The sequence below is a fragment of the Coloeus monedula genome (assembly GCF_965178545.1).
Source record: "Coloeus monedula genome assembly, chromosome: 2".
In the NCBI taxonomy this organism is placed as follows: domain Eukaryota; kingdom Metazoa; phylum Chordata; class Aves; order Passeriformes; family Corvidae; genus Coloeus; species Coloeus monedula.
The window spans coordinates 113443689-113457168 of NC_138782.1; the positions used below are offsets into that span (position 1 = coordinate 113443689).

The 13480-nt window shown below is 42.4% G+C and overlaps 1 protein-coding gene across 2 annotated transcripts in view; it reads left to right on the forward strand.

The window, feature by feature from the left end:
• EVA1A (eva-1 homolog A, regulator of programmed cell death) overlaps positions 1 to 13480 on the forward strand; it is a gene marked incomplete at both ends in the record, with an annotated part of 205517 nt that overhangs the window by 55007 nt on the left and 137030 nt on the right. For both annotated transcript variants that reach the window (XM_082302438.1, XM_082302439.1), the window contains one exon: positions 4639 to 4853. In XM_082302438.1, coding sequence (XP_082158564.1) covers positions 4639 to 4853 — 215 coding nt within the window. The remainder of the gene's footprint in view (positions 1 to 4638; positions 4854 to 13480) is intronic.

Genomic DNA, 13480 nt, shown 5'->3' on the forward strand with positions numbered 1-13480 from the left:
TGCCTTGTCTATCACTTCATGTCCCTGTGAAATGCCCCTCTCTGGCCTTGTTGTAAAGCCCCTTTATGTACTGGAGGTTGTATTACCCTACTTCTGGATGGGGTGAAAGCTCTTGTGCCATCTGTGCTTTTGTGAACTGCCCCATCAGCTGCTTTGGTTTCAAAAAGGAAGGGCTGTAGCTCCATGAAAGTAATAAAGGAGGATGTTTAGATTTACAATTCCTGTAAAATGGTGATATTCTGTACTAAGCTGTTATGTTTCGCTTTCCTCCATATGTGTTAAAATTTAGAACTGACTGTTGGATGAGAACTGATCAACAGTTTTCTGGAGAGGTAATGGTTTAAAGGATTCTTGGGAGCTGACATTGCTGGGACGGATAAAATTACAGTCAGCATTAAACATTGTATTTGGTGAGTAGTGTAGAATAATTGCTGATGACTGATAGGAGGCAAACCCTGCACTGTGGAAAAATAAATTGGAAGTGGTGTTTGAAGGGAACATTTCCTTCTTTTTTGAGGGAAAAATGATCTATCATTTTTGTGATACATTTCTTTTAGTTGTTTATTCTGTCTCTAGAGTGTAAATCCCTGCTTTGGTGGTGACACTGGTCTTTTAAATCAAGGAGACATTTCACTCTGGAGTCCTGTACATTGACTTAATTTGGGAGTATGAAAGCCCACTATCAAAGATTCCATGTCCTCAATACAATCCTTAAAAAAAGAAAAGTGCTAAACCCAAAACATTTTGAGATTGTTTTTGTTATCCCAGGTTTTCAAAACATGAAGCATTTAGGAAAGGTTTGATGGACTTAATGCTTTTGATTTCTTTGTTGCTTTTAGCATGTTTTCAAATGAAATACATATTTTTTAAAAAAAGCTCAAATTACCACCTGCTCTAGCACTGTCTTACCCTGGTATACAAGTGCCATTAAAGTCCTCAAACACCTGCCATTGGCTTCATGTTTAAGTATTTCATTCAGTGAAGAGCATCCCAGTAGTTCTCTCCCTGGTACCACAGATAATGGTACAAAAGGTCACCTGGAGCCTTTTTACCGAAAATTCAACAAGGGTCCTGAAAACAATTCAGATTTTGGGTTACTGAACCGTGAAACAATGGGTAATGAAATGCCAACACTTTCACAAGAAATGCCAATGAAACAGTACAAATCTGACACACTTAAAGAGGAAAAAAAACCCCAAACCAATAATTATCTACGGCCACTTTCTTTTGCTCTTTGAAGAACATCATCACCTCCCTGACCGTGCCCGTGCCTAATCCAGTATCTTTTTTCTGACAGTGGTCAGTGACAGATGTTTCAGACATTGTGCTTTATTATGAGTCAGTCACCATCAAAGCATTCAGTCCCTTCAATATCTTGAGCTTGAGCAAACTGAAGTTATTTTGAGATTGCTGACGGAAGATGAGAGGAAGGAGCTGTTTCAACAAGTGATCTGCACTAATTGCAGGGGCTGAAACCTTCCCTGATCCTGAATGGGCAATATGAAAGGCATGCCGTAGGATGGCTGTTCTGACAGAGTAATTGAATATTCAGAGGAGACAGTAGAGCTTTGACTGCACTTTGGTTGTATTTCTCTGGCTCCTTAATAGGTTGGCCTGGGGGAAAAGTCCTAATGCACTGGAGTAACAGTGTGTTTCAATATTTTGTGTTGTATTCTGATTCTGTTTGTAGTTTGCTTGTCCTGATGCCCATCCTGCATAGCTGCCTTACTTTAGAGGGAGAGAGCTGAACTAATTCCAGGAGTAGGTGTGCAGCATCCCCCAGGGCATGTATTCTACTGACTGGGAAAGGAGGTCCACCCATTTTATCTATCCCAGAGTGCTTCTTTGAACAAGTGAGATAAAGACACTAAATTAAATAGTGCTTTTTCCCGATCTGATGCAGCCCTGTCACTCATTCTGATAACTGGGGCTGTGTCTCAGCTTTTTTCTTATGAGCAAATGCTGCCCTGGGGATGTGCAAATTAATATGCTGATTTGAGTAAACATTTATTTGGCACACACCTCGAGGCACTGCAGCAACAGAACTGTTGAGTAAGAACAACAGGCTAAAATTTAGAGAAATCAGAGAATCCAGCCCCCACAGTGGCAGCTTGAATGCTGAAGTTAAATTACTGTGTGTTGGTTTTCTGTAAGAACAGTAATTGTAGGTGTTTCAGACACGTTGAAATTTGTTGACAGTGGTGGTCTTTCACAGAACTCCTGAGCTAGGTTTTGGTGTTGGTATGGAAGAAGAGCTATTCCCAGTAAAAGCTCTGGATATAGGTCATATAATTTTGGAGATTAGGAGGAAGTTGCTGGATATGGCTTTAGGGACAGAGAAAAAACCCTGGGAGTGCTTAACTTGGAGTAAATATACCCCACAGATGTGTCTACAAGGAAAGCTAGAGTTGCTACTGAAATGAGCAATCCATGTGAATTCTCTCAAACCACAAGAGCTGGGCTTCCCTGGAGGCACTGTCATGTCTTGCAAGGCAGGATGGTGAGTGTGAGGAAGCAGCACACCTTGCAGTTATGGAGGGTTACAACAGCGAGCCAAGCTGGCTCCTCAGTGCAGCAAAGGTGTTGAAGATCTGGATAGAGTGCATGGGCTGCCAAGGGAAGGGTGCTAGAATATGGGGTGAATAATGGGAAACTGAGGGAACTGGTCTGTTCATCTAGAAGTAAAAACTTAGGAAAGTGGGGTCTAATTACTGTTTTAGAGTACCTAAAGCTATAGACAAAATGGAACCAGTCTTCTCTCTGAAATGTACCAGAGGGTACAAAAATGTACCAATGAAAGAACCAGAGGGAACAAAAGAAAGTCATAATATGGGAAATTCCAATTGCATGGAATTAAAAAAAAATAAATTTCACCATGGAAATTGTTAAGCTTTGGGACAGGAAGGTCAGAGAGATTGTGGAGGCTCCAGCCTTGGGGGTGTTCAGAACTGGACAAGGCCTTGGGAAACCTGGACGGAGTTTGCCCTGCTTTGAACAGAAGGCTGGACTAGATGACTTGCAGAGCTAGCAACCAGCAACCTAAGTAATTCTGTGATTATGGGTCACCAAGAGAATAGTCATTATTTTTAAAAAACAAGTTTTATGTTCCCTTTTGGGAATTTGTCTGAGGATTACTTGTTTCTTTTAATTGCTTTGTCTTTTTTCTCTATTGTATCTCTTAAGAAAAGAGTCTACCAGCAGCCATCCCACCATGTCCTCTTGGTCTTCCTCCACAGAGGAAGAGGAAGATAGGGACAGGCACGGTGGGGTGGCTGCTTGTGCTGGTGGCAGTAGTGGGAAGGGGACTTTCAAACCCATTGCAAAGAGGAGATCTGTGGGGTTGAGTGGGACCATGGCTGACACTGATGTGGGACATGCTGTAGTGTTGTCTGTATGGATGCCTCTGTATCAGCAACAGGGAGGTTTCCTTGAGTGTGGCAAAGCCAGGATTGTTTGGGAGTTCCCATGGCAACCTGACTGTAATCAGCCCTTCTGACTCAGTGTAATTTTAATGAGACTTTGTCCCCCTGCTTTATTCTTGTCAACAACTTCATTATAGTGGATAACATAATCCTCTAAGAAACAAGGAGAGATTTGGTTCTGCACAGTGTTTTCCTTCTAAAAAGATTGTGACTTTGCAGAATTACAGAGAACGCAAAGCTTTGAGGAAGTGTCAGAGGCCTAGAACAGAAGGTGCAGCCAGAAGAATTAAAATGGTATAATGTGAAAGGAGACCAAAGATGTGCCTGGTGTGTCAGGATGGAATAAGACCTCATACAACCAAATGTAACCCCAACTTTCCCCTTAGTGACTCTGCATTTGGGCCTTTTTGCCCATGATCATTAGTTTATAGGAAAAGTGAGGTTGGAAAGGACTGCTGTTCTCTAGTCTAACCTACTGCTCTAGAATATCAGACCAGGTTGCTCAGAACTTTATCCAATAATGTCTTGAAAACTTACAACAATGTAGACTGCACAGCTTCTCTGGGCAAGCTGCTCCACTGCTTGACTTCTCTCTGAAGGAGTTGCTCGTATACCTGGTCTGAAACTCTCATTTCTTATTGTGCCTGTTATTTCTCATTCTCCTACTGTGCACCACTGTGAAGAGCCTGGCTCCATCTCTTTGATAACCTCATAGTGGATACTGGCAGGCTGCTATTATTTTCCCCCAAAGATGTCTCTTCTCCAGGCTGAAGAAGCCACTCCTTACAGGGAAAATGCTCTAGCTCCGAGCCTGCTGGGTGGCTTTCTGTACTCCAGTTTATTGAAATCTGTCTTGTATTGGGGGGCCAAAAATTGCATGTGGCATTAAATGCAGTCTAAATGATGAGTCTGGCTCAGCTGCATTTCCTGTAAACTTGACAGATATGCTGATGTAAATAAGTTGTGTGATTCGACTAAGAGTTTGGAGCATCCAGATTGTGCTTCCACTAAGGATATGAAACATGGCTGAAGATCAAATCACCAAGCATCCCTAGTCTCCCTGTCATCGTGTCTCTCCTTTGCACCTTTATGAGATGAATAATAAAATCTGCATCCCTCATTGCCTGTTATTTTGTGTTTGTTGGCTGCACTGCCGTAAATCACCTAAATATAAACTACTTTTCACTAATGATGGTTTTTGTCATGGTTTTTGCAGGTTACATATCACAGGTACTAAAGAATTACACTGACCATGCCTGTGATGGAGAATATGTGTCCCTGAGATGTCCCCACAGAACCACCATCAGCATCCAGTCTTCTTTTTATGGACGAATTGTACCAAGTCATCAGCTGTGTCCTTCTCGCTATCCCCACTCCTATGCAACTTTAATTAAAGAAGATGTTGCCTGTTCAGTTGGCACCTCTCTTCAGGTATTGTTAAAATGCATTTCTTAATTTTGGACTTCACCTTTCCTTGGCCAGGCAGCAGCTCTCAGTGTTGGTGCTGCACAGACCTGTCTTAGCAGAGCTACCCAGTATGGGAGCTCTGATGTCTCACACAGCTCAATGGATAATTCATCCTTGTAGTTTAGACAGGATTGAATTAGATTTTGCTGGTAAATGTCTTAGTTTTCCTGCAACTCTAATCAGTAACAGTTCAGGAATGTGGTTGAAGGAGAATTACACTTCAAGACTACATTATGTTTGACTGTGTTTGAAGAGCATTATTTTTATAGTTTTCTTTCCCAATGATTAGCTTTTTCAACACATTCAGAGATGGTTGTAGCATTCTTTTTGCTTTAGATCCTATTTCAAGAGGCTTTTACTTTGGTAACTTGAAACCCAGGGAGAATCCTTGGCTTTACTTCTTGTGACTCATTTGGCTCTTAAGCCACTGTAAGTGGTCATACATCACTTAAACTTGTAACATCCCCCAGTAGTTAATCAGCTCTGACCATTTCTATAGGGAATGTTGTCTCTGTGTATCCTCCCAAGAGCACGTGTGACGTCAGGAAATCAAAGGATTACTTGGAAGGTGCCAGTGTTACTCAGGTCTCAGTAGGAACAACTAAAATTAGAAACATGAGTTGGCTGATGTTGTTGAGATAAATAGGGTCTGCTCCCGGGTGTTGAAGTAAGCACAAGTTTTTCCGACTGCCAGATTTGGGACTGTGAAAACTTTTGGGCAAATCTTTCAGGCATCCACTTTCAGGCAGAGTTTATGGCTAAAAATCAATGATAACTCTTAATAAAAATTTATAGCAGACTAGATTAATGAACCTACAGGGCTAGTGAGTAATTTCTTTTACAATTTGGCTAAAGGCCATACTTTTCACATCACTTTTTGCTCTTGCACGTAGGGTTTTTAAGAGACATTTACAGCATTTTTTAAAAAGTTGATATGAGTGCTTTGGCTTCCAAATGTCAGTGGTAAGTTCTCAAGAATTTGCAGAAGGTTGGTGTTTGGCTGTAGTGTAATCCTTAAGCTGACAGATCTGAAGTTGCCCTCAAGACACTTCCACTGCACAGCAAAGGACTGAGCTGTAGTATGGGGGGACGTGGTTCTTATCAGTGGAAGGTTTTCCCAGATCCGATAACAAAAATTCATAATGCAACAGACAAGAGGCAGCTATGTTGTTTAGGGAGAACATGGAGAAAAAGCTTTGGCAGAGTCTAGCCTTCCTTTCTTTTATTGATTTACTGAAAAATTTACTTGCAACATTTCATTCACCAAGGTGATTGATAGCTATGAGCATTGCCTCAACCCTTGTGGGCGAGTGGCCCACTTAAGGCATCTGGAAGAACTTGAGAAGAGGGAAGATATTACACTAGGCTTTCCATTTCATGGTTTTATGTGTAAGAGGGATTGAAATGAAATCCTTACCTGCCTCTCTTAGCTCTTTATGTCCTCAGAGCTGCTCCCCATTAGCTTTGCCTTCAGTACTCTAGGCTGCTTGTAATTCCCAATCCCTGTTCATCAGAGCAAGAATTGTGTTCCCTGTAGGTAGTCCTGCAGTAGATCCCTTGTGCAGTACATTTGTTACATGACTGAGACCAAAACACTATTATTAACCCATTTTCAGGGATGCAGATGTGCTGGGGAAGTAGCTGACATTCTCTCTTCTGCCACAAATTTCTTGGGACACCTTTGGCAAGATCCTGAGTCCTTTTAGAGGAGACTCACAGCCTCTTTGGTGCCCACAGATGTGGGTTTGATCCTTTAATGTGTTGTGCTTGCCCAGGGTAGGACAAGTCTGAATGCCAGAGATGAATCTCATCTTCTTTCTCAGTCCTGGAGGGGGTGAGGCCTCTCTGAAGGGTAAGCCAGGAACTCCACAAGTGGAATGGCAAGCTGCCTGCAGCTTGCTGGTAGGAAATGCATGTATGTAGGAAAATTGGAAAGCTGTAGACAAGGAAATGGCATGTATTTTTGTGGTTTTACAACTCAGATATTTGTCTGCTACAGGCAGGACCAATTGTGTGTGTATTCTGGTTGTCAGTAATTGAAAAAAACAACCAAAGCAAACCCTTCAAAACAAAGTATATAAAATCACTGTGTCTAATCAAACCCATGACTGCATAAATTTGCTGCTTCTCTGGAGAGTAGCCTGGAGGGAGTATAAGGGGTATTTATTAACTCTGTTCCCTGCAAACACTAGCTATGAGTGTAAACTCCCATTTAGATCTCTCTCCACTGTAAATGTCCAGTTCAGACATTGTTTCTGTGTTAAAAACGGAAAAGAAAGAGTTGATTGCACTGAGACAACCTCTACTAATTCAGCTTTATGAGATTGGCTGCCAGGATTCCTTGCTTTAGTCACTTGTTTTTGCATAATATGAAACACAGGCCACCTGGGAGAGCATGTCCAAGACATTAAGGCAGTGACCCAGTGACCCCAGACTACACATTTCTGTTATTCTAGCACTGTAATGTCAGATTCAGTGGGAGCTTTCCAAATGCATAAAGAATTTGGACATTCACAGAATCATTACAGATTCATAGAATGGTCTGGGTTACAAGGGACCTTAAAGATCATCTTGTTCCCATCCCCTGCCATGGGCAGGAACACCTTCCACTAGACTAGGTTGCCCAAAGCCCATTCCAACCCGGCCTTGAACACTTCCAGGGATGGGACAGCCAGAACTGGGCAGTCTGTTCCAGTGCCTCACCAGGCTCTGAGTAAAGAACTTCTTCCTGATATGTAATCTAAAGTTGCCCTTCTTCACCTCAAGGCCTTTCCCTCTTGTTGTATGACTGAACACCCTTCTTGTAAGCCCCTTGTAAGCCCCCCTTATGTACTGGAAGGATGAATTCTGGATCAGTATTTCTGATGCCACTTGTTTTCAGCAATGAATCACTCGAGGCCTATATGGAAGAATGTCTAATGGCTAAAATTATTGCTTATTACCACAAAACTATATTATACTTTACAGCTGATTACCTGCAATTTTCTCATTTTGATAAATTGGCAGAAAATAAAACCACAGCTTATTTGTAAGGAAAACAGAAAGCCTTGGAGAGCCACTTAATTTGTTGTCCTTCTGTCCCCTGAAATTTATCAACAACATTGTGGTCTAACTTCTCTCTTCATATGCACAGGTACCGAAATTAGCAGATAAATGCTCTTTCAAGGGCAACGTTTCACCGTGTGAGTGTGACTCGTTTCCCCAAGAGGAGCTGTGCTTAGAAGGTGCTCCGGAGCTGAATCCTGACTCTCTTTAAAAAGATTAGCTAATCTGGGGAGGGCCTGTGGGCATGGCCTGTGCCCTGGGTCTCTTTCAACACTCTCCAGGACAACCAGTCGTTGGTGACAAGAATCACTAGTGCTGCTGATGTGGTATTTCCTTTTGTCCTTTGGGCGAGAGACAGGACACCTTTGCTGCCACCATCTCCTGCTGTCACTCCAGCTGCCCTACAAAAGGGAGCAGATTCCTTGCATGCTGACCACAGAATTCCCTGAACCCTTCCTCCCCTTTTTTTATTTTCACCCACCAGGAAGATTTCTGTGAAACCAAAAAAAAGAAGTAAAAGTGAGCTGACTCTTCGCTGATAGAAAGATGAGATGAACTTTCCAGAAATGGCTCTCAAAACACAGGCCAGCTGTTGATCACAAAAAGAGAGGATTGGTGTTGCTCTTTCCAAAGTGGATTTTGTTTTCCCCAATTATTCTGGATTAAAAGTAAAATACCAAGTAGAAGGAAACATTCCCAACTGCTCCAGCTTTCTTGGCAGGCCAAGGACAATGGCTCCTGACATGCCCAGTCACTGGATATTGCACGGTCCCACTGATGTCACACATCTAAGGGGCCTCAACATGAGAAAGGGCCCTTTCTCATGACTCTTAACATCTATAGAATGATGATGGTCAGGGGGAAAGAAGGAAGAAATTGGTAGAAAGGAAGAATAATGGTCATCAGTACCACTGGGAGGAGAACCCACTGTTATATTGCATATTAGACCTCCACAGTTTCTAGGCAGTTTGAAGAAGGAAAGTTTCAGTCTCAAAAATTCAGTGAATTAAAGAGCAGTTTGGGAAACTCTTTTTCAGACCATATTAATTACTTTGCAGAGGATGGGGAGCAGTGAGCTCAGGGTCCAGAAGAGGTTACTGCACTGCCAAAGTTGCTGTTATAAATCACAGAACCGGTGCAGTTTCATTCATGAATCTTGCCTGAAATAGAACTCTCTGGCAAGTGGTTCCCCCAGCTAATTATTTGCTGTAGAACTGCTGGATGCAGAGGTCATAGACAATCTCTAAATTGCTGTGTCTTTGAAATCTTTGGTTTGACTGAAATAGCTCATCAGAGCAGAGTGATTATGTCCTGCAGGAGAAGAGGCACTGGAGGCAGAGGTGGCCAGTGCAGCCTGTCTCCCTGATGAGGCAGGACTGCTCCCCGGGGTGTAAGCCTCCTAATGCTTTGTTTACTCTAAATTTAAACTTTCCAAGTCATGGGGCTTCCATCATTGCCACTAAGACCGTGCTTGACAGTGTAATAGTTTGCTCTCAGGGATTTTTTTCCACTTTGTGTTTTAAGCTTTCCCTTTCTTTAATCCCATGACTTTTGTTTATGCACCCTTTTGCATTTCTTCAGTTTAGACCTCCTCTCCCTTTGAAGTTGACCTTGCATACAGATTAAGTTTCCTACTGTTAGGAAATGTAGGTAATGTTAATTAGGTGATATTTGTACTGCAGCTTTTATTGGGTCCTTCTATTCGGTGAACATGTTCCTGCTCTTTGTGAATCTCTGTTTCTGGGCTCTTTCAAGACCCTGCCAGAGGAGCACTGTTGAATCCTGCTGGTGTTTTGTCATCCCAGCCCAGTGCTGTCTGCTCTACTGTCCTGCTGGCATTTACTCCTCCCATAGCAGAGCTGGTGACAGGGAATGCATGCCCAGTTTTCAGATCTCTATTTCACAGTCTGGCATGTTTATGTGAATCACCAAATGTATGGGCATAGTTCTCTTCTGCTGACTCTGCTGTGAGCACTGCAAGGTCCAAGGGAGAGCAATAGGACATAGCTAGTAGAGCAGTAAAACCTGCTATAGATCAGGATTCAGGGCCTTTGATTTCTTCTTCAAGTGATGCACAGGTGGAATGTAGTAATTTGGGCAAAGCTGAACGAGTTTCTAGTGGAGCAGGCTGGGAAGGTGGCCTGATGAAGCCATAGGCAGGTAACCTGCACCTCATCAGCATGGATTTCACTTCCTCATGTAGTCTGTGCTTCCCTGTTGCTGATTCTTGGAAAATCTTCTTGCTCCATGGACTTCAGTAATTTGCATGAATGAATAGAGATGAATGTTCAGTCTTCAGAAACAGGACCTGTAAATAAGTTTTCATCTTGAAAGCACTAAGTTTATAGAGTGTTTTAAAGTATTACCAGGGTTCAAGGGTACATAAAAGAGTATCAAAATTCAAATGAAATGTGACATGAAGGCATTATGAATGCACTGTGCTGTAGTGAGAGCTCCTTCTGCCTTGTTTGTTATACTTAGGTCTTCCCATTGCAAAAACTCTGAAGGTGCACCAACGTAAGTGTTGGTGTAACTCTGCCATAATGGCCATGCATGGACTGAATTTGACCTAAAAATGCATAAAATTACTGGTATCTTCTTGCATAAAGTTCTTAGTACAAATCTCTGCCCATCTTCATTTGACTGCACACAGCTCTTATAGACTCATGCAGCTTGCTCTGTGAGTTACTCTCCCCAGCAACACACAATTTGGGCAATTTAGTTGGGCTCCTCTCTGTAATTTCATGCATGACTGACATGCCCCGCAGTCATCCTTATGCTCCTTTGAAGATGGAGGCTGTACAGGGAGCAGCCCCGTGGCAAAGTCTTCATTCCTGTTGAGTTTCACCATTGGCTTCTATGGGTCCAAAGTTTCACCCTAAGCGTGAATCAATGAACTGCTCCGAGGGACCAAGAACTGAGGTAAGTTTAGTTGCCTTGGGTGTTAAGCTCAGTTGTGGTTTGTTTTACTCGTGCAGGGGAAGCACTTCTTGAAGAGTGATTTGAAGAGACAGGCTAAAAACGAGTGCACCCTTGGGAATGGCTGGGGATGGCCTCCTTGCAAGAGCTCACATCCAGCTCCACATTTAAGAGGTTGTTATCTAATGAGCACAAGCAATTACTTAGCTAATGAGCACAACAAAATGAGCACAAGAAATGTGTTTCATCTGCAGTGGCCACTAGAAAGACATGATTTTGAGCTTGAGGCTGCCCTTGCTTTAAGACCCACGTCACTGCAGGGAGATTAATCCAGGGCATAAATCACAGGTGTTAGATTAGTGTTTGTTTTACTTGAATTCACATTTCTTGCTCTCTTATCTCCTCTAAATCTTGCAGCTTCTTAGCTCAGTCATGAACCAGGGACTGGAATGGGTTTAAACAGCCGCAACTTCCCTCCTGAGCACTGGCTGTCAGCCCTCAGGCCTGATTTACCACTGTAATGCAATTATAAAATGGCACAGTGCAATTAATGTTCTTCCCTCCCCTTTCACGCCACACAGGAATTCCTGAATTCCTCCTCCACCTTCCTCAGTTGGAGTGATTTTTATAATATAATCTAATCCGAGGTGACTTTTTTTGGCTTTAGTCGGGGGCCTACCAGACTCGGAGACATAAGGAGCTGATTGTACATCCCAGCTAGGGAGGGTTGTGGGGGCCTATTGCTATTCCTGTGCAAGTTCAGATTGCTTGTGGGTCTCTTTCTGTTTGGTTTTGTGTTTTCCCACGTTTACAGCTGACAGTGACTACCAGAACAACAAGGAAAAGAATGAATTGCCTACATTTTTCCATCCATTGAGCAAAAACCACGTGAGCTCAAGACATTCCCTCACTACCAAGTGAGCTCCCAGCCTTCCTGGTGTCAGTGTAGCTGATCATCTGCAAATACTTCAGAAACAACATCTGACATTTGCCAGAGCTCTGAGACTGCCTTGACATATGATTTTTGAGAGTAAGGCCAGAAAGCCAAGTTCTTGGCTTCTGGTAAACACCAGAACCCCTGGACCTGCAGGGAACTGTACCTTTGGGGATCATCTGGTCACACATGTTCTGCACAGTGTGCAGAATGATGGTACATAGCACATACTGGTGAAAGCAATGGGAAAGAAGATTTCTGTGCATGCAAGGATAGGTAAAAATTATATGTGCAAGTTTTTAAGTTAACATTAAGACCGGTGTAACAACTTTATTTTTATTTTTAATCAAGAAAATGCAGAGTCAACTACTGCTAATTTTCTTTGTATTTTTCTTGATGTATTTCACTGAGGATTGAACATATTTTTTTTTATTTTACTCTTTATGGATATATTTCATTATGCATAAGACTTTACTCAAACAGTGCACAGGAAATCAGAAATCTTAATGATTTTTTTTATATTTTCAGGAAGAATATTGCCCTTTGGGGGAGGTAAAATACAGTTATGGGAATGAAAAGGAAATATTGATTTCTTTCCCTCTATGAAACTTCTCACAGACATGGCTATTGTCAAATTAAATTGGAACTGTAGCTAAACACTACAACAAATTAGTAAAAGGCACACTGAACCCCAAGAACACTTCACTTTTTTTCCTTGGTCTCACAATGACATAGATGACTTTTGCTCCTTAATTTAGTTACTAATTTCTCCCTAGGGCTTTGTTCTTTGCTGCCCTTTTCCACCCTTTGCATACCACAGGAAGTAAACTCAGGAGGTTTCACTTATGTAGAATACAAGGAAAAAGTAAGAGCTGCCAAACGTTAGAGCAGAGCCAAGACAAAGTGGCAATACCTGAAGGCTGCCCTTGTCCATGGTTCCTGAGGTCAGTGAGTTGTTGCCTTTGCTCCTGGTGCTGAGCCTAAGGACAGATGAGCAAGTGATGCCCAGGTATCTCAGCTGAGGTTTTCAAAGTTGTTTTCTTGTTGGCCTGTCTTGGTCTCTGCTGAAACCCAGGCAGGTTTTCCAACCAGTTCTAATAGCATCCATTACACAGCTCTGAAGGCTCTTGAAATGCTCACCTGTCTGCTGTGAACAGGTTTGTAGATAAAAACCCCAAGTGTACTGCCTTTGAGGGAAGAAAGCTTCTCTAGAGGGAAAGGAAACATTTGGGGTGCTTCTTCTTTCCCTTTGCTCCATATTCTTAGCTCTAGTTGTGTGTAAGCACAGCCATGTCTGTCTAGTGCCAGTCAATCCTTTCAGGTGCACAATGATTTGGAGAGAATTTCTCTCCGTATGTGTAGCCCTCCAGAGCTGTTTCTAGTTGTTCTTTGCTCTTTGAGATGAAAAGAGATATCTGCGCTGGATCCTCACTTAAATTCCTTTGCAACTCACTGGATTCTGCATTAAATTAAATTTCACATGCTGAGTGAGCAGCCAACCCTTATGAGCCTAGAGGAAAGAGTATGCTTTTTCTCTGCATTTTAACGTGACGGTCAAGCTGGGGCTAGTGCTCCCGGGCACCTCCTTCAGTGTTCACCTTTCAGCCTTTCCATCCTAAACCCTGTATTTTTAAATGAGATGCCTGCATTTTATTATCTTTGTAAGTGGAAAACAACAGCATATGTTCTCTGC